Below are 20,424 nucleotides of genomic sequence, written 5' to 3'. Positions count from 1 at the left end.
TCCCAGTGCAGGCTTGAGGGCCCCAAGCCAGTGCCTTGGACCGAATCCTGTTTTTCATACACATAAATGGCATCTCTGATTTTTTGAAAAACCCTCTTTTTCTTATTGCAGATGACTCTACAATATGCCATGGGCATAGAGTACTACCATCCCACTAAAAGGGGCATAACAAAGAGCTGCATCAATATCTGCTGATCTGGACCTTATTAGAAAGATACTCGTCTGATACAACAACAACAACAACAACATGCATTTTAAGGCCATTTTCCCTGCAAGAGCGGGGGTTAGCCTTGCGGTCCCCATGACAATCATCTTCATTTTGCCCTATTTTCTGCATCTCTCCTTGTTAACCCCCTTGCCCACATTTCTTCTTCCACCATCTTTAGCCAAGTCTATCTCGGTCTTCCCCGTCCTCTACTTCCTTCTACATTCATTTCCATCACTCTTCTCAACCAGTCATTTTCATCCTTCCTCAACACATGACCAAACCATCTCAACCTGTTCCTCTTCACAGCATCAATCACAGGCTCTATTCCCATAATCTTTCGCAATTCATCATTTGTCTTCCTCTCTCTCAACGACACTCCGCACATCCACCGAACCATTCGCATTTCCACCCTTTCCAACCTTCGTTGCTGCTCTACGTTCATTACCCATGTCTCGCTCCCATAAATCATAACACTTCTCACACATGCAGCATACACCTTTCCCTTCAGCTTCAACGACACTCCCCTCCTCATCAGCACGCCACTCAGTTCCCGAAATTTCTTCCATGCACATCTCACTCTAGCAACTGTTGCCGAGTCTGATCCACCTTCTCCATTCAGCATGTCTCCTAGGTAACAAAATGTTTTCACACCTTCCAGATTCACGCCGTCTCCAAGATCCAACTCAACATTTCCTCCATCTGCAGCTCCCTCTGTGCACACCTTACATTTGAATGTAGCTGCCACACTGGTTAATGACCCTCTCAGACCACTACATTTTTGATGAACCCACTCAGCGCACATTATACATTGAATGGAGTTCACTCCGACACCCTTCCTGCACACAGCACATGGCCACTTCCCAGTTCTTTCCACCTCACCATATGCCTTACCACTTGCCATCACCTTCGTCTTTCCTATATTCACCTTCAGACCTTTTGTCTCCATACATTCCTTCCACTTGTTCATCTTTTCCTTCAGTCCATCCATACTTTCCGCAATCAACACCAAATCATCTGCAAACAACAACTCCCACGGTAAACCCTCCTTTACGGTCTGAGCCAGCACCTCCATCACAGCTACAAATAGTAGTGGACTTAGTACTGACCCCTGATGCACTCCCACCTTCACCTCAAACTCACCACTGTTCCCGTCCTTCGTCCTTACAGCTGTGCGCGCTCTTTTGTACATTGCCATCACAACTCTGATCAACCATTCCTCCACTTCTAACTTCCTCAATGCCCATGTCAATACTTCACGTGGAACCCTATCGAATGCTTTCTCCAGATCAACAAACCCAAGAAACAACTTCTTCCTCTTCTCCATGTACTTCTCCTGCAACTGCCTCACAATAAAGAGCGCGTCTGTCGTTCCTCTTCCTGGCATAAATCCAAACTGCATTTCGTCGATCTTCACCTTCTTCCTTATGCTCCTCTCCAACACCCTTTCCAATACCTTCATTCCATGCTCCAATAACTTTATCGCTCGGTACGAGCCACACTCCAGAGGGTCACCTTTCCCCTTGTATAGAGGGACGAGGGTACTCAGTTCCCAATCCACTGGAATGCGACCTTCTTTCACCACCAGATTACAGATCTCTGCCATTCTCTTCACACCCCAACTTCCTGCTGCCTTCAACATATCTCCCACAACTCCCGTCGGCCCTCCCGCTTTTCTACTCTTCATTGCTTTTATCGCTTCCTCAACTTCCTTCTCAGTTATCTTCTCTGCCAGTCCTAAAACTGGGTTACTCTCTATGTTGCCATCCCATTCATTCTCTGTATTCAACAGCATTTCCATATATCTTTTCCATCTTCCTTAATTCCATCTGGGTCCACAACGATTTGTCCCACTTCATCCTTCAAGCAACTCACCCCCATCGCATCACACCTCTCTTTCGCTATCTGCTTTGCAATCCTGAATACCGCTCTCTGACCCTCTTCCGAATCCAAGCGTTCTCCGAACATTTTCCTACATGTCTCCTGCGCCTTTGCTACCTCTTTCTTTGCAGCCTTCTTGGCTGCCTTATAACTTTCATGCTCTGCTTTTTCTGCTTCCTTACCTTTCGCATTCTGCCACTCCTTGAACTTCTTCCTCTTCTCGTCAATCCTCTTTCCAACTTCATCATCCCACCACCATGTTTCCGAGTGCCTCGGTGGTCCTTTTGTCCATCCACATACCTCACCAACGGCTCCCAACAGACTATCTTTCATTGACATCCAACCACGTTCAAGCTCAACCACATCATCCTCTTCCCGACTCAGCCTCTCTTTTAATGCCTCCCTTACTGTCACCTCTTTCAACCTCCACACCTTCATTCTCGGTTGGTACTTCACCCGCTGAGCTCTCCTCGCACCTTTCACCCTTATGTCGCAGACAACCAAGTGGTGCTGTGAAACAGCCTCCCCCCCCCGGGATCACCTTTGTGTCCCGGAGGTGCCCCCTATCTCGCCTACGCACCATCAGGTAGTCAACGGTTGTCCTCGACCCACCTGACGTGTATGTAACAAGCTTATTATCCCCTTTCTGGAACTGAGTATTACAAATCAACAAATCAGCTCCATCAGCAAACTCCAAAATCCTTTCACCTTCTCCATTTCTCACACCATATCCGTAACCCCCATGAACTCCGTCAAAACCATCCATACTCCTTCCCTCATGTCCATTTCGGTCTCCTCCTACCACAACAACTTCCTCATCTTTCACGTTTTCCATCAGCTTCTCTATCGCACACCAGAACTTGTCCTTCTCTTCATCGCTCCAACCAACCTGCGGAGCATATCCCGAGATGACGTTCACCAAGAGCTTTCCAATCATCATTTTCACCATCATCAACCTATCACTCACTCTCGTCGCACTCACCACACTGTCTACAAACTCCTCAGAAAACAGGACACCAACACCATTCACGCCCTCCAGGCACCCTTGCCACACAAACTTGTATTTCTGTCCCTGCCTACCCTTCACCATTCTCACACCACTTCCCTTCCATCTCGTCTCTTGCACACAACATATGTCCACTCTTCTTCTGACCAATACTTCCACCACTTCTCCTGATCTCCCTGTCATTGTCCCTACATTCCATGTCCCAATCCTCAGAAACCGATCTCCACTTCGGGCTGTACCCTGCCCATATGTAGTTGTAATTGTCATGGTTCTCTTTTTGAGGCAATGTTTTTATGGCCGGATGCCCTTCCTGACGCCAACCCTCTTAGTCGCCTCTTACGACACGCAGGGATACGGTGTACCTATTCTAACCAGGGTACACACCGTACACACCGGTCCAAATGCAAAATTTCATCTGATAAATGAAACATATATTTCAATCCTGGCAAACCTCGTAGTCTCACCATATCACTGGAAGGATCATCAAATGAACCCACCTATCTCTTCCCATAGTCAGCCACTGGAAGCTGTTAATATCGAGAACTTATTGGCCTCACTACCAGCTATGACCTATCTTGGGCCAACCACATCACAAAGCTAACTGCAGATGAGGTATCATCTGTTGGGCAGGTCATTCTTTGAAAAATAGGAACTACTGTATATACAGTCAGAGCCTACAAAGCCTTTATCCAAAGCACAATGAAATGCTGCTCTCGCATATGGGCTGGCACTTCAGCATCACACCTGTCTCTCCTGGAATATGTGGATTAATAAAACCCTCAAAATGATTGACATCTCCCACAATGAGGAGAAAGCACAAGACCTGTTGCTCTCACATTACCAACATCTATTTTTCATTGCTGACATATTTTTTTGTTTGTCTCACATTGCTGACATCTTGATGGCCTATCTGTTTTTTCATGGCCTCTCCTCTGGTCTAGATTCCTCTGATGTTTTAGCCATCTGACCCTCCCCAGCACCTCCAAAATGTATGTGTTCTTACAGCAACCCTCTCCTGTTTAAACTCTCAAAATCCTGGCTGACTGCACACCTCAACTCTTTTTTTCTTCTTTTCCTCTGTTTGTGTAATCGTTTTCCTGAGGCTGTTCAATCCCATTATTCACTCCAAATATTCAAGCAGGAGGTGCACGACCATGTCATCCCCATCCCTACCAACAATATTTTATACCTTCAACTAACCCAATCCATTATTGCAGGTTACTGTGTCTCCTCTTTCCATCTCCTCTTTTCCTATTCATTCATTCCCTTGCTATTGTGTGTAACTGTTGCCCTAATACACCAATGTCACCGAGCTCTTCTATGAGCTTCGATTTTCTATAGTCTAAAGGCGCCCTCTAATGGACACATGGGTTCTTCCTTAGCCAAATGCTAAAATGATACTTTATCACCACCCTGACTCACTGTGAGTACTTTTGAGTGCTTAGCAAAGAAAAGTCACTTAAGTGAGAATGCATAATTATGAAAATTCTTCGTAAACTTTTTGTAAACTACTGATACATGTTTTGTTTTGTGCAGGAGAATGCGCTGAACATTATCAAATAAGAATGCAGTACAACTATGATTTTGTCCATTTCATTATCAGAAAAAAGTGGCAAGTTTGTGTTCATGATCCTAAGTGTGTGTGTGTGTGTGTGTGTGTGTGTGTGTGTGTGTGTGTGTGTGTGTGTGTGTGTTTCAGAGCCTTTGTATGCCATTCCTGGGATGGAACGACTGCCTGCAGGTATGAAAGAATGCCGTTAACTATTTTATAGAACCCATTACAAAGCTAACTATAATCCACTCAATGGAGGTGTTGACCCATACCTTTGTTTTCTATTTGAGCAAAACCCCACAGAGGGTGCCATCCTATATCATGTGGCCACGTTGTGAGTAAATATGGTCCTGGACTAATTTTAATTTTATAATTTTATATTTGTAAATCCTCTTCAAATCTCAAGTCAATCAGATGAAAATTGGCAATTTTTGAAATTTGGCCTATGATGACCTTAAAAATAGTTGGTGTTTGAATTAATTAACCTGATATGCAAATCATCTTCAAATTTCAAATCAATCGGATGAAATTTAAGAGAATTTTAGAAATCTGGCCTATGTTGACCTTTTGGCCTACGTTGACCTCAAAAATAATTTGTGGTTGAATTCAATGACCAAATGTCCAAATGCTCTTCAAATCTTTTCTATCTTTCAAAATCTTTTAAATTTAATTTAAATTTAAATTTAAATTTTACATTTAATTTTTCAAAATGTAATCAAAAATCTTTTCTACCCCCGTTAATTCACCACAGATCCACTTTTTTGAAATACCGACTTCTTTCCTGGAAGTCCTGGCAGTGTCCATATGTTTTATACCTCTCCCACCCCCCTACCCTTCCCATGCCTCCTCCCCCCCAAGCCCTCTCCCTCCCACAGATCTCCCGATCAATAGCTGATGCGGTGATGTCATACTTGCTATAATTCCAGCAATCTCTGTGTGTGTGTGTGTATGTCTGTGTGTTTGTCTGTGACCGCTGTTTCTCGACAACCACGGGTCCGATATACTTGAAACTTGCCAGGTATATTGCTGGGGACCCGAGGATGTGCCTTTTCAAGGTTTTAAATTAATCGGAGAAGTAGTTACCGAGCTATGTCCAAAAAACGATTCAACCAATCAGAGAGCAGCGAGCTATCACGTGTGCCGAACGTGGCGAACAGACTCTGCCTCGGACGGCACATTTGAGAGCGTATTCATTTATTTCCCGTCGGCAAACTATGTTGGCGCTATGTTGGCGTTAAACTATGTTTTAAAACTAATTAAAACTAATTTGCGATTCTTTCGCTTTGCGATGCGATTTGCGATTGCGTTAAACTCGCTCGGGCGTTAAACTATGTTTTAAAACTAATTAAAACTAATTTGCGATTCTTTCGCTTTCCTGCGCGTTTGTGCACGATATGGCGATTTCTTTACCAAACTCCGCAAGCCGTTCGCTTTGGACCAAACCATTTCATGTAAATAGAGGGGGGGGGGGGGGGGGGGGATTGTCACCGTACTCGCAAGCCGTTCGCTTTGGCTTTGCGAATGAACCAAACCATTTCATGGACCAAACCATTTCATGTAAATAGAGGGGGGGGGGGGGATTGTCACCGTACTCGTACCCACGTACCCACGTACGGGCATTGCACCCACGTACGGGCATGCCCTAGTCTATCTATAATGCCAGTAATCTCTGTGTGTCTGTCTGTGACCGCTGTTTCTCGACAACCATGGGTCCGATATACTTGAAACTTGCCAGGTATATTGCTGGGGACCCGAGGATGTGCCTTTTCAAGGTTTCATATTAATCGGACAAGTAGTTAGCGAGCTATGTCCAAAAAACGATTCAACCAATCAGAGAGCAGCGAGCTATCACGTGTGCCGAACGTGGCGAACAGACTCTGCCTCGGACGGCACATTTGAGAGCGTATTCATTTATTTCACGTTGGCAAACTATGTTGGCGTTAAACTATGTTTGAAAACTAATTAAAACTACTTTGCGATTCTTTCGCTTTCCTGCGCGTTTGTGCACGCTATGGCGATTTCTTTACCAAACTCCGCAAGCCGTTCGCTTTGGACCAAACCATTTCATGTAAATAGAGGGGGGGGATTGTCACCGTACTCGCAAGCCGTTCGCTTTGGACCAAACCATTTCATGTAAATAGAGGGGGGGGATTGTCACCGTACTCACAAGCCGTTCGCTTTGGACCAAACCATTTCATGTAAATAGAGGGGGGGGGGGATATAATTTTAGATATATATACACAAAGAATTAAGTTAAGCACCCCTACACAAAGAATTAAGTTAAGCACCCCCTAATCCTGTCCTGAACCTGAACCCCCTCGAGCACGTTTGGGACATGTTGGGACGACAAATTGCGAAGATGGTCCCTCCAATAGCCAATCTGGATGAATTGGAACGTGCATTACATCGGGAATGGAACAACCTGCCACAGCAACGCATACGACGGCTTACAGGGTCTATGAGACGTAGGGTTGAGTCAGTGATCCGATCACGTGGGTCCTACACACGTTATTGACGCAAAGATCGCTAGAGGTCTTCTCAGAACAATGACTGTACGTTAGAAAACATAAACGTCATCCACACTGTCCGTGATGGACCTATAGCTCCATACTTAAATTGAGGTGAGAATATGCCTAAAATTCCCAAAAAATTTCACCTTAAATTATTCAGAATAAAATATTGAAAACGGCATGATTGTTATGTTTTTATGTGACCATAATATCACTTCTCCAGAAAATATAGCAATATCATGGGTATATTACACTGTTTTGACGACAACAAACTTGTAATGTGCGAGGTTGTAAAAAAACGGGGGGGGTGCTTAACTTAATTCTTTGTGTATATATAGTACGGGCATGCCCTAGTACTTGCTATGATAGCAATTCTACTCACAAGATTGATCAAATTGATAACAAGATATGGAGATATAAAATAACAACAGACTTGGCATTTAATATGGAATATATATTTTTTCTTGACTTGGGTTTACTTTCTTAACTCAGTATATCAATCTGGTGAGTTTATTTTACACTTTGGTGATTTATTTGTTAAAAGAACCATGTCACTGGTTGTCTGTCGCAGCAAGAAGTCAATAACAGGATTATATCACAGGTGGCGTGGCAAAATGTACGGACAGGTGCATTTGACGATTGGCTTCACAGTCGGGTATACAAGGGTTGTTGCGTTCTGTATTAGTGGAAAACAACTGCTGCACGTCTCCAAAAGTTATTGCCGCTTCCTCTGGAGATGGTCCGTCAACTCGACAATGCTGTTTGTCATGGAGTGGTGGCTTTACGAAATTACGGCACGAAAGAGCGTGCTATTGCTCGGCAGTATGGCATCACTCAAGGTCAGGTGTCAAAGATCCTGAAACGAAATGCTCAGAGGGGTGTCCCTCCTCCAATACCGAGGCCAGGACGTCCCCGCAGAACCACAAGGAGGGATGATTTCCAGCTGCACCGGTTAGTCCGCAATGGCCGTACCAAGTCAGCTAATCGGCTTCGGGCTGAGTGGCAGCAACTGACAAATGTGCCTGTATCCAGAAGGCTAGTCAACCAACGACTGGTTCAAGCAGGCTATCGTGCCAGGCATCCCCTGAGAAAGCCACGCCTGACCAGACAACACCGCCAGCGCCGATTGCAGTGGGCCAGAGAGCACCGTCAATGGCAGCCAGGACACTGGAATCACGTGATCTTCAGTGACGAGTCTAGATTTCTGGTGTATTGTCAAGATGGCCGCGTCCGAGTGCGCAGACAAGTGCATGAAGCCTACAACAAAGATTGTATAGTGCCAAGAGTCCAAGCTGGAGGTGGTGTGGTGACCGTTTGGGCTGCTTTTCATGCAGGGGGCAAAACTGACCTGGCTGTTCTGAATGGAAACCTGAATCAGTTCAAGTACAGGGCCATTCTGGAAGAAACTTTGCTTCCATTTGCTCGTGCAGCCTTTCGAGGAAACTTTGTCTTCCAAGATGACAATGCACGGCCTCATCGTGCTCGCATGATCCAACACTTTGTTGCTGACCGTGGTGTAGAGCATATGGAGTGGCCTGCCATGTCCCCGGATATGAATCCTATAGAGAACTTGTGGGCAGAATTAACGCGTCAAATCGACCACTTGGACCAGCAGCCGACCTCTGTGCGTGAATTGCAGCAGGCTATTGTCACTGCATGGCAAGCGATTCCTGTCCAAACCTTGGCAAATCTCGTGAATAGCATGCCTCAACGTGTACGTGCTCTCCTGAATGCTCGTGGGGGTTACACGAAGTACTGAACTGTAATTTTACTGTCCGTAATCCCAGTCGTAATTTAACTTTTGTTTTTGTTAAAAAAAATTTGGCTAATGTGCAAAATAAAGAGATACTTCTGGAAAACTTACAGAAGTTTAACACAGTACTGTCCATGAATTGAGTTCGATATCAGTTTACATCACTTTCAAGGATCAATTTATTTGTTTCGAAATGTCAAATGTGGTTTTTGTTTCTTTTAAAGGTCACATTAACAAAATCTAGAATAATTTCAACATAATTCCAATGAACTTTTGGTTCTAAGACATCTTGAAAAGTAAGTTCACCCCCACAAAAAACACATTCCATATTAAATGCCAAGTCTGTATATGGTTTCTTACCATCAATACAATTGTCTTCTGCTCGCATTTAATCTGACCATGCAAGAAATCTTCTGATAAGTTCAGTCTGGAACCATCTGGGAATAATTTGCATTAACTGGAATGTCAATGTTACATCAATATGGTTCGACTGGGCTACCATAGAAATGCATTACATTATCAACACTCTAGTCTAGAACATCATAAAAGACACATGTATATGAAATAGATTACATTACATACGTGTTATCTTTATCTTTTATGGAGAATGCTGAACGATATCAGTCGTTTAACCGTTTACATAGTCGGTACACTATAAAGAGGTCTATCCTCCACTAGGCCTTGCGTGGGGCCCACGTGACATAAAATATACCAGATGACCTTGCCCACAATCTGATAAAACAACAAGATATTTAAGGCAAATACAACTGAACTCTTAGATAATGGTCACATTATGTTATGGTCCTATCTCATGCCAGAATTAAAAGTTTATTTCCTGTAAATAGACAAAACAGCAATTTATTTCCGACCACCATGGACACATGGCCAGTTAGCAACAACATGAATAACTGGTGCAGTGATGTCATACAACACCGTAAGCTGAGGTGGTGACGTCATACAATTGTCTACCACAACGTGCACCCTGAACGAGTTTGTAAACATGGCCACTACATTTACAAAACCCAATCGTTCACTTTATCAGTGTTTCAAGTTGTGTACATTTAATGATTGGCAAAATGGATTAAAAAGGACATGCGTATTCATTTTACGATGGCTCGATAACAATTAGACAACCCAAAACTGGATGAAACAATAATAAAAACTGCACTTTTGGAAATGGTCAAAGGGATGAAAGCAACTACTATTACAGTTACAGTATGAGTCATCCCACCTTATTTTAACACAACTGGATATATTTTTTCCAACATTCTGCATAAGCAGCTCTCCTAACTCACTGTGGATGTAGATTATAGTTAGTCCTTGTGCCTGCGCCATTGTTCTCCTGTCCACTCATCCATCCTCCACTACCCAAAGCCCATCCTCACACTGAATTTTTTTTTTTTTTTTTTTGTATACACAGTCGAGGCTCGTGAAAGAGCTAACATTTATCAAACAAACAAATCAAACAAACAAGCAAACAAAGTATATAAAAAGGGGAGTGGTCGACAAGATGGGGAGAGAAGGGGAGGAAGCACACAAACACAACATTTGAGAGCAGGGACATCCAGAGATGTTTAGGAGGGAGAGGGCCTGGGGGGAGGCAGGATAGGTATAAAACGCAAGGACACCAAGGACTTCCAGGAAAGAAGTCAAAAGTCACCTCAAAAAAGTGGATTTGGGGTGAAATTAGCGGGGGTAGAAAAGATCAAGGTTTTGGATTGGGGAAGATAAGAGATGGTGGTGAACAGCCGTTTTAAAGACCTGGAGGGAGGAGTGGGATTGAAGAGAGTGAGGGAGTTTGTTCCAGAGGCGGGAGAAAAGAGGAATGAAGGAGTGAAGGTGAGCAGAGAGTCTTGATTTTGGCAGTTTAACCATAAGAGGGTTGCAGGCAGATCTTGTGCGACCTGCAGGAATATTTGGGGGACAGAGCCCAGAGAGAGCTGGGGGAGCAAGGCCGGAGAGGAGTCGGTAGAAGACGGAAAGACCACCAACCTGCCTGCGGTGAGTAAGTGAAAGGCCCTCGGAGATAGCGTCATCGCGGGAGATTCCAATGATTCTGAACGCTTTGGTTTCAACAGCGTGAAGACGAGCTAGGTGTGAGGCAGGAGCACCAGCCCAGAGGGGAGAGCAGTATTCCATTGAGCTGCGGATGAAAGCCTTGTATGTGGTGAGGAGCTCAGGTGTGCCAAGGAAGGACTTCGCACCACGGAGGATGCCCAGTCGGCGACTGACTTTGGAGGCCAGCTTGGAAATGTGGTTTTCCCAGGAAAGATCATGGCAGATAGTGAGACCCAAAAGCTTGAGTGACAGAACTTCTTGGAGAGGATTATTCAGAAAGTAGATGGGAGGGTTGTCCAGTCGGTCTTTTCGGAGAGACATCGTAAGAGTGTGAGATTTGTCAGGATTGAAAGACATGTTCCACTTGTTTGCCCAGTCTGTGATTTTGTCCAGGTCTGCAGAGAGTGAGGAGGCTGCAGACTGCCGATCTGAGGGATGAGGAATGGAGCGGCACAGAGTGGAGTCATCAGCAAAGAGATAGAGAGGATTTTCAAGAGAGTCAGAGAGATCATTGATGAAGACCAGAAAAAGCACAGGGCCCAGAACACTGCCTTGGGGAACTCCAGCCTGAACAGGAAGAGGAGATGAGAGAAACCCATTCAGGGCCACACGTTGACTACGACGAGAGAGGAAGTCCATCAGCCATGCGTGGAGATTTCCATGGATACCAAAGGAGGAGAGTTTGGTGAGCAGAGCGGGGTGCCAGACCGTATCGAAGGCACGTGATATGTCGAGGGAGACAGCTCTAATTTCCTGTTTGGCATTGAGGACCTCCATCCATTGTTGAGACAGCAGAAGCAGCATGTCCAGAGTCGAGTGACCTGGTCTGAAACCAAATTGATGATCAGAGATCAAGCCATTGGAGAAGAGGAAAGATTTCATATCCGAAGCAATGATGGATTCCATGACTTTGCTGATAATTGGGAGAAGGCTGATTGGTCTGTAGTTGCTAGGATCTGTTTTTGCACCTTTTTTGTGCAAAGCGGTGATGTTGGCTGATTTCCAAGCAGATGGCAGTTGACCTTGAGCAAAAGAGAGGGTGAAAAGAACAGAGAGAGGGAGTGAAAGAGCGGAAGAACAGGATTTTAGGACCCTGTTCTTAAATTAATAGAGTACTGACTGAATCAATTGAATTTTTGCGTTTTGATATAGTGCAATCAAGATGGACCAAATGGCCTGTTCCTGCACAGAGATTACATATATATTATTAGTCCCCTACCGGTGTACACCGGAGGGGACTATAGGTTTGCACTCCGTCCCTCCGTCTGTCAGTCCGTCACGCAAAGAACAGTTTTCCGGAATTTTTTTCTGAACTCTTAATGCTAATGATTTCAAACTTGGCACATGGTTTCCTCATGATAAGTTATCAAGTTCGAACTTCACGACGTTTCGATCATTTTTGACAAAGTTATGGCACTTTGAACTTTGGTAATTCTGATAATTCTGATGATCCTTAACTCAGTGCCATTTTCAGTTTTAATTTCCTTTAAAAAAGATTTTCTTTGCAATAATAGGACCGATTGAGATCAAATTGTCACCGTAGGGGGGACTTGGTCTGTAGAATATTTTAATGGTAATTATGACGTCACAGGTCACGTAGTTCGGTCGCCATATTGTTTTTCGTGAAAACACGAAAACCCCTTTTTCTCTGCAACGGCTGTACAGATCGAGTCCAAACTTTGCAGGCAGAATCGCATACCCATGACGAACAAAAAAGTCAGTGAGCATGATGTCATGCGTCACATGGTTTCAGAGTTATGACGTTTTTAAGCATGAACCTTTAAAACCGAGCTCCTCCCTCATTTTTGATCCAATCGAGGGGAAACTTCACAGATATGTTCAGCATGTCAGTCTACTAAAATGTCCTTTTGGAATTTGCGATAGGTCACGTGGTTTGGCAGATATCGTTAATTAAACGAGAATATTAAAAAAAATGGATATCTCTTGAATCGCTAGTACTTCAGACCGTGAGTTGGTAATTATATAATTCACACAGTGCAATACGTGCAGGCTGCTCCACAGAGCGACCTTGCGGGCTTATCAACGAGGCGAGGCGTGACACACATGTGTCTCGGCATACCTCAGATCAAGTTTGAAAACCAGCATCAACCGTGCATAAATTTGCATATTCGATCATTTTTGACAAAGTTATGGCACTTTGAACTTTGGTAGGGGACATGTATTGCAGTGCAATACTCAGAATGCTTGTTTTACTACTACTACTACTTGTTTATACCAGACAATCACAAACAAAACACCAACAATAAACCAGAGCGACAACGAGCAAAGTTACTTTGTCAGATTTGCCCAAACAGCTCTGTCAGCTGCGGCGGATTTGAATTTGTCCGTATGCAACCCAGTGTCGCTGCAGACAATATTAATCAACATCAGGTTCGGCCGACCAACTCTCCTTTCTGATGGCTTCCAAAGTATGATGCTATTTGCTTCTTATTTTTCGTGCAGGAGGACATGACTCGCCAATCTCAAACGCCTCTTCCTCACAACATCAGAATTTTTTGGCAAATGAGTGTTTTACGGAGGAGCTTGGTGTAGTTGTCATCGATTTTACGGGTCATGCTACTAGTCAGCATCCACGACTCACACCCATACAGTAAGATTGATTCAACTGTAGCTTTACATAGCCGGATTTTGGTGCTTCGTTGCAGCTGAGTGCACCAAACTTTCTCAAGCTTGTTTGCTGCTGCCGACACCTGTCCAATGCGGCAGCTGACGTCATAGGCAGTGTTAGTATATGAGCCAAGGTATTTGAAGTCTTGAACTATGTCGAGCACTTCACCATTTGCTGCCCTGAGAGTTTGTTGTTCATTTGGTCGACAATGTATCAGCTTAGTTGACAAAATGATATAAATGATGGTGTCATTTATATAATTTTAGCAACTGTATACACCAAGTCATAATAGGGTATACAGAGTAATAATTAGGTTTACTCTCCATGAAATGGAGAGGAAACCTATTATTACTGCTGGAGTTTTTCTTATTATTCTTCCGCCCTATTTTGCACCTCCGAAACCTTCATAATTAATGTTCTCAGCAACCGCTGGTCGGATTGACAGGAAATTTTGAAACATGACGAACAAAAAAGTCAGCGAGCACGACGTCATCTGACACATGGTTTCAGAGTTATGACGTTTTAAAGCTCAAACTAGAAATGGTATCACCTCCATAATTTGTGGAGATATCAAGTGGAAACTTTACACAAATGTTCCTCATGGGGGGATGTTTCAATGTTACTTGAGACGTTTTGATAAGTCACATGGTTTGGCCGCAATAAATAATAGAAGTTAAATTATAAAAAGCTTGTAACTCTTGAACCACAGCATGGATCAACTTGAATGTTTAATGCAATGTAGCTCTCATCAAGCGGAACAAGTCTGCAAAATTTCAAGATGATTGGATGTACGGTCTGGAAGCCAGAAGTTGTTATTGCGTGAAGAAGAAGAACCGCCACTTTTTTTATGACCAGGCCTCCATGTGACATAACCACCTCACGAGCTAAGGGTAGCTCGAAATTAAATTGTCTTCGGATTTGGCAGTCGCTAGAGGGTGTTAACATTCCAATGAAACAAATCTGGACAAATTCTGATGAATTTTCGTAAAACTACACGATATTGTCATTTACATTGGAAAATAACATTGTAAAACTCTCCGCCATCTCGGCTTATTTCTCGCTCTGAAGTTCATCCTGTCTTCAATTTTAAGGAGAAAGAGAGGTATCTGCAAGCAATGGTGACCTTTATTTGGTGGAAATCCGATGAAAAATGACGAAGTTATTCAAAATCTAACATTTTAAATGGATCGCATTTCCAAAGTGAATTCTTCCTCAGGTAAAATATCCATGCGTGCAGGCAGATCTTGCGGCGTCAATTTTGCTCCGATTTCAAATCGGATTTCGATTGTCGTATTGCCTCGGATGAGTTAACAAAATACCACAACAAATTTGGTGACAATCATGAAAAATTTGCGATCGACGGGATACTTCGTTCTTCCGCTGACATACGGCACGGGCCACGGATGACGTCATGCCACGGCATGATGTTCTTCCACGGGTGGCAGATATCGTTAATTAAAGGAAAATATTTTTTTAAATGGATGGGGTGGGGGGATGTGTGTGTGTGTGTGTTTGTGTGGAGGGGTGTGGGTATGGGGGGAGGGGTGTGGGGGTGTTTGTGTGTGGGGAGGGGTGTGTGGGAGTGTTTGTGTGTGTGTGTGTGTGTGTGTGTATATATGTGTGTGTGTGTGTGTGTGTGTATATATATGTGTGTGTGTGTGTTGGGGGTGGGGGTGGGGGGATGTGTGGGTGGGGATGTGTCTTAGGGGGTGGGGAGGGAGGGGATGTGCGTTTGTGTGCATATGTGTGTGCGTGTGTGGGGAGGGGTGTGGGGGTCTTTGTGTGTGGGTATGTGTGTGTGTGTGTGTATGTGTGTGTGTGTGTGTGTGTGTGTGGGGGGGGGGGGGTAGGGGGAATGTGTGTGTGTGTGTGTGTGTGTGTGTGTTGGGGGTGGGGTGTGTGTGTGTGTGTGTGTGTGTGTGTAGGGGGGGGGGTGGGGATGGAGGGATGTGTGTGTGTAGGTGGGGGGGGGGGGGGTTGGTGTGTGTGTGTGTGTGTGTGTGTGTGTTTGGAGGGGTGTGCATTTGGAGGGGTGTGCGTTTGGGGGGAGGGGTGGGGGTAGGGGGGATGTGTGTGTGTGTGTGTGTGTGTGTGTGTGTGTGTGTCGGGGTTGTATCCAAGGTGGTTGTGTCAAAGCATGTCCAATGAAAGTGGGGTTGTATCAAAAGTGGGGTTGTATCAAAAATGGGGTTGTATCAAAAGTGGGGTTGTATCAAAAGTGGGGTTGTATCAAAAGTGGGTGCGAGTAAACCGGTCATCACTGCCAGCAGTTTTAAAGTGGCAGTTCTAGTTTAATATGAGTTCCCTAACAAGGAACTTCAGCACAAGAGGAGGCTATTAGGCCAATCAAAGCCTGTGCTAAGATTGCCAAACTAAGGTTGTTTGTCCATATTCTATCTTTTCTAAATGCTGAGCATATGGACGTCATAGAGTTCAAGTAAGGAAGTGTGAGCTCATACCATTTTACAAACGTTTTGTATGACGCTAACCTCCTAGACTCAGCAGATGCTCCAACCATTAACTGTTTGTCTGATCAATGTAAAACTTTAAACAGGATGGACTCACCATGAAGAATATTTTCTTTTTTTGGGGAGTCCCTCCCGTGTTTAAATATGACATCTTTTTTTCCGAAACTGCTCAGTGAATTTTTTTTTTGAAACCTGTCATATGTCATCAACTCCCCATGGGGTATATATGGCAATAAGAATGACATCATCGGAGAAGTGGTATTCCAGCCATAATTGGTTGAATTGAAATTATTATCTGAAAAATTGGAAACTTCATATATCTGTTATATGACCCGATGTGAGTAAGGAATTAAATTTCTGACGTTCTTAACCCATGCCAAGAAATGATGTCATATAATAGAGTGCATGGATGGCACTGGTATATGGACCATAATAGTAGTGTGTTCAGTTGACGATGGTATTTTTGTTAATAATGGACACATAAGGCGAGACTATGCACTTTATAAGTGCCGTTCTGGTTGTTAGCATTGTTCTTGGAGCCATACAAACTTTAAAATTAAATAATTGGCACCAAAATACAGATTTCACTTAAAATCAGCACACCATTGCTGCTGTTACAAACGAAGATCCAGATGTTCTTATGTGATCTTCTTTTTTTGATCAAGCAAAGTTTTTTTTCCAAAAATATACTTTTACTGTCATCATGCAAACCTCAGGATTAGTTTTAAGAGGGCAGGAAGAGTTATGAATGTATGAGAACACGAGAAGGTAAAATATCCATGAAATTGGAATTGGCATAAGGCTTACCTTTCGGTTAGAAAAAAAATGTTTGGATGAGCAAGGTCTTCCATGAGTCTTGAACTTGTAAGAAAATAATAATATTAATAACAATTAATCATGCCATGTCAGCCATTTTGCCAAGTACAGGGAAACAATGCTATACTGTGTGGATAAAATAGTGTAAGAAATCACGAACTTCGTTTAAAACTATATTTGATAAGTTGGGTTACCAGTCCCAATCTCATCTAGTTATTTTGAAATGAAGAAATGTCTGACAATGATACAATTTGATTTTGTTGTTTGATCTCAGTTCTTGAGGCTTCTTTCTTAGTTCTGAGTATCTAGATTATTTTGTGGTTTGAAAGTAATTTGTACATCGTGCCGTGATACAGGTAGAGCTATGACCAAGGTGTGATGACACAATTTCACTTTAAATGCATTGTATTTGATTTCATAAGTGAATTCATTTTCTTTCAGATGATGTATATGGAGAGCTGACACTTCCTCCAGATAATATTTATCTTCAAGAAGATATGAGACATTCTACTAAACATACAGGTAATTTAAAAAAATCTATATAATCCTTTCACTGACTGATATATAATGCTTCTTAATTTGGTTTGAGCACAGCATTTAGATCGTATTCAGTATCATAATTGTAATCTCCACATTTCGGAATTAAACAATTCTATTTCGTGTGTCAGGTTTTAATCTGCAAAATTATTGATAGTTGAACTCGTATCAACTACCAAAGTTTTCATGTAAAATGGTGGCCTGATTGGTAGAGCAAAGTGCTTGCCGTATGATGCAATTATCTCTTGTATACAGAGTCTCAGCTCATAGAAGAGAAAAATGATGGGGTGGAGGGGGGAGATAATGCAATGACAGTGGGGCAGTGGGACAACACACAGATGCAACAAGTGGATAAGCAAACAAGCAGTAGAAAAAGAAGAAAAGAAACAGCAGCATGCAAGTAGATGGGGAAAGGATTAGGGGTGGGGAGGATGGTGGGTTAAAAAGTATATAAAACACTATCGATTGGGATGAAGGATTAAATTTATAAATTTAAGGGGATCAACTAATATACCTTGTATGGTACTTTTAATTTTAAATAAAATCTCAGTGTTTTGCAAAGAAGGGTAAAAATTAACAAGATTGATAGTTTAACAACGGCGTAGCTGAGCTTGGATCTGCTGAGTGGGGGATCTGTTGTCCCCCTGTCATGTGACCAGATCCTCAGCTCTGATTGATGGACGTTTGTGAGGGACATACATACACCGGACAGACAGACAAACACTATTCCAGAAGGCATTGCCCGACTGGCTACGCCATAAGAATATGGCTGCCGAACAACGTAACCAATGACATCATCAATTTTTTTTCTCCAACAATTAATCACAAGATCATGCTCAATAAATTTCATACTGATCGAATCAAGCGTTTTACTTGTCGATTTATGACGTCATTAAAGGCACCTATTAACATCATTAACATATGTTTTTCCCCATGGGGAGTACTTCACAATGAGCCAAATTTCAATTTTTTCCCATGAAGCGGTTTCGGAGATATAGAGGTAGGTGCAAAGGTTTTTGTTTTTTCCAAGATGGCGCCCATACCACGTAACCTATGACGTCATAATTATAATTTAAAAAATATCCAGGAGGAGGCGCTCCTATGATGAACATTTTGTGTAACTCGTACCAACGGTACGAGTTCCGTTGGGAGTTCCCCAAGGGAGTGTTCTGGGCCCTGTGCTTTTTCTGGTCTTCATCAATGATCTACCAATGATGGTCTCTCCAATGGTCTCTACCAATGATCTCTACCAATGATCTCTCTGACTCTCTTGAAAATCCTCTCTATCTCTTTGCTGACGACTCTACTCTCTGTCGCTCCATTCTTCATCCCTCAGATCGGCAGTCTGCAGCCTCCTCACTCTCTGCAGACCTTGACAAAATCACAAACTGGGCAAACAAGTGGAACATGTCTTTCAATCCTGACAAATCTCACACTCTTACGATGTCTCTCCGAAAAGACCGACTGGACAACCCTCCCATCCACTTTCTGAATAATCCTCTCCAAGAAGTTCTGTCACTCAAGCTTTTGGGTCTCACTATCTGCCATGATCTTTCCTGGAAAAACCACATTTCAAATCTGGCCTCCAAAGCCAGTCGTCGACTGGGCATCCTCCGTCGTGCGAAGTCCTTCCTTGGCACACCTGAGCTCCTCACCACATACAAGGCTTTCATCCGCAGCTCAATGGAATACTGCTCTCCCCTCTGGGCTGGTGCTCCTGCCTCACACCTAGCTCGCCTTCACGCTGTTGAAACCAAAGCATTCAGAATCATTGGAATCTCCCGCGATGAAGCTAACTCCAAGGGCCTCTCACTCACTCACCGCAGGCAGGTTGGTGGTCTTTCCGTCTTCTACCGACTCCTCTCTGGCCTTGCCCCCCCAGCTCTCTCTGGGCTCTGTCCCGCAAATATTCCTACAGGTCGCACAAGATCTGCCTGCAACCCTCTTTTGGTTAAACTGCCAAAATCAAGACTCTCTGCTCACCTTCACTCCTTCATTCCTCTTTTCTCCCGCCTCTGGAACAAACTCCCTCACTCTCTTCAATCCCACTCCACCCTCCAAGTCTTTAAAACAGCTGTTCACCACCATCTCTTATCTTCCCCCATCCAAAACCTTGATCCTTTCTACCCCCGCTAATTTCACCCCAATTCCACTTTTTGAAATACCAACTTCTGTCCTGGAAGTCCTTGGTGTCTTTGTGCTTTATACTTCTCCCTCCCCCCCCCCTTCCCATGCCTCCTCCCCCCGGGCCCTCTCCCTTCCACACATCTCCCTGCTCTCGGATGTTGTGTTTGTGTGCTTCCCCTTTTCTCCCTATCTTGTCTTCCACTCCCTCTTTTTGTGTATTTTGTTTGTCTGGTCGATTTGTTTGTGAAGTAAATGTTAGCTCTTTCACGAGCCTCGATTCAGTATACAAAACAAAAAAAAAAAACGGTTGCAGAAAAAACGAAATTTAAAGGGAATAAACCCGCAAAATGCCAGCGGAAGGGACATACATACATACATACATACATACAGTCGTGGCCAAAAATATTGGCACCCTTGCACTTTTTTCAAATAATTTTCTCTAAAAACAAGTTTAAATTGACAAAAGTATTTGGTCTCCACAATTCTTTATTTCACTGTTAATATTACAGAACCAGTGTTTTTGATTCAGAGCTAAATATATCCTTTTAAATCAGGAAATAAAAATAAATGGCATTGACAAAATTATTGACACCCTCGACATGATATTTGGTAGCACAGATTTTGGACAAAATAACTGCAGTCAGTCACTTCCTATAGCCATGAATGAGCTTCCCACACCTCTCTACTGGAAGTTTGGCCCACTCTTCTTGTGCAAACTGCTCCAGTTGTCCCACATTTGAAGGGTGCCTTCTCCAAACTGCTGTTTTCAGATCCCCACAGGTGTTCAATGGGATTTAGATCTGGACTCATTGCTGGCCACTTCAGAACAGTCCAGCGTTTTGTCTTGAACCATTCCTGGGTGCTTTTTGAAGTGTGTTTGGG

General features: G+C 43.4%; 1 protein-coding gene across 1 annotated transcript in view; it reads left to right on the top strand.

Annotated features, from left to right (window-relative positions):
• Positions 1-20,424, top strand: part of LOC137431612 (neuropilin-2-like) — a 350,182-nt gene that overhangs the window by 313,418 nt on the left and 16,340 nt on the right. Inside the window, exons 15-16 of the mRNA XM_068123132.2 lie at positions 4,792-4,833; positions 17,320-17,400. Of these exons, the coding sequence (XP_067979233.2) occupies positions 4,792-4,833; positions 17,320-17,400 (123 nt within the window). The remainder of the gene's footprint in view (positions 1-4,791; positions 4,834-17,319; positions 17,401-20,424) is intronic.

Source organism: Myxine glutinosa, chromosome 7 (genome assembly GCF_964187855.1).
Source record: "Myxine glutinosa chromosome 7, kmMyxGlut1.1, whole genome shotgun sequence".
Classification (NCBI taxonomy): domain Eukaryota; kingdom Metazoa; phylum Chordata; class Myxini; order Myxiniformes; family Myxinidae; genus Myxine; species Myxine glutinosa.
This window is presented reverse-complemented; position numbering and strand designations above follow the sequence as displayed.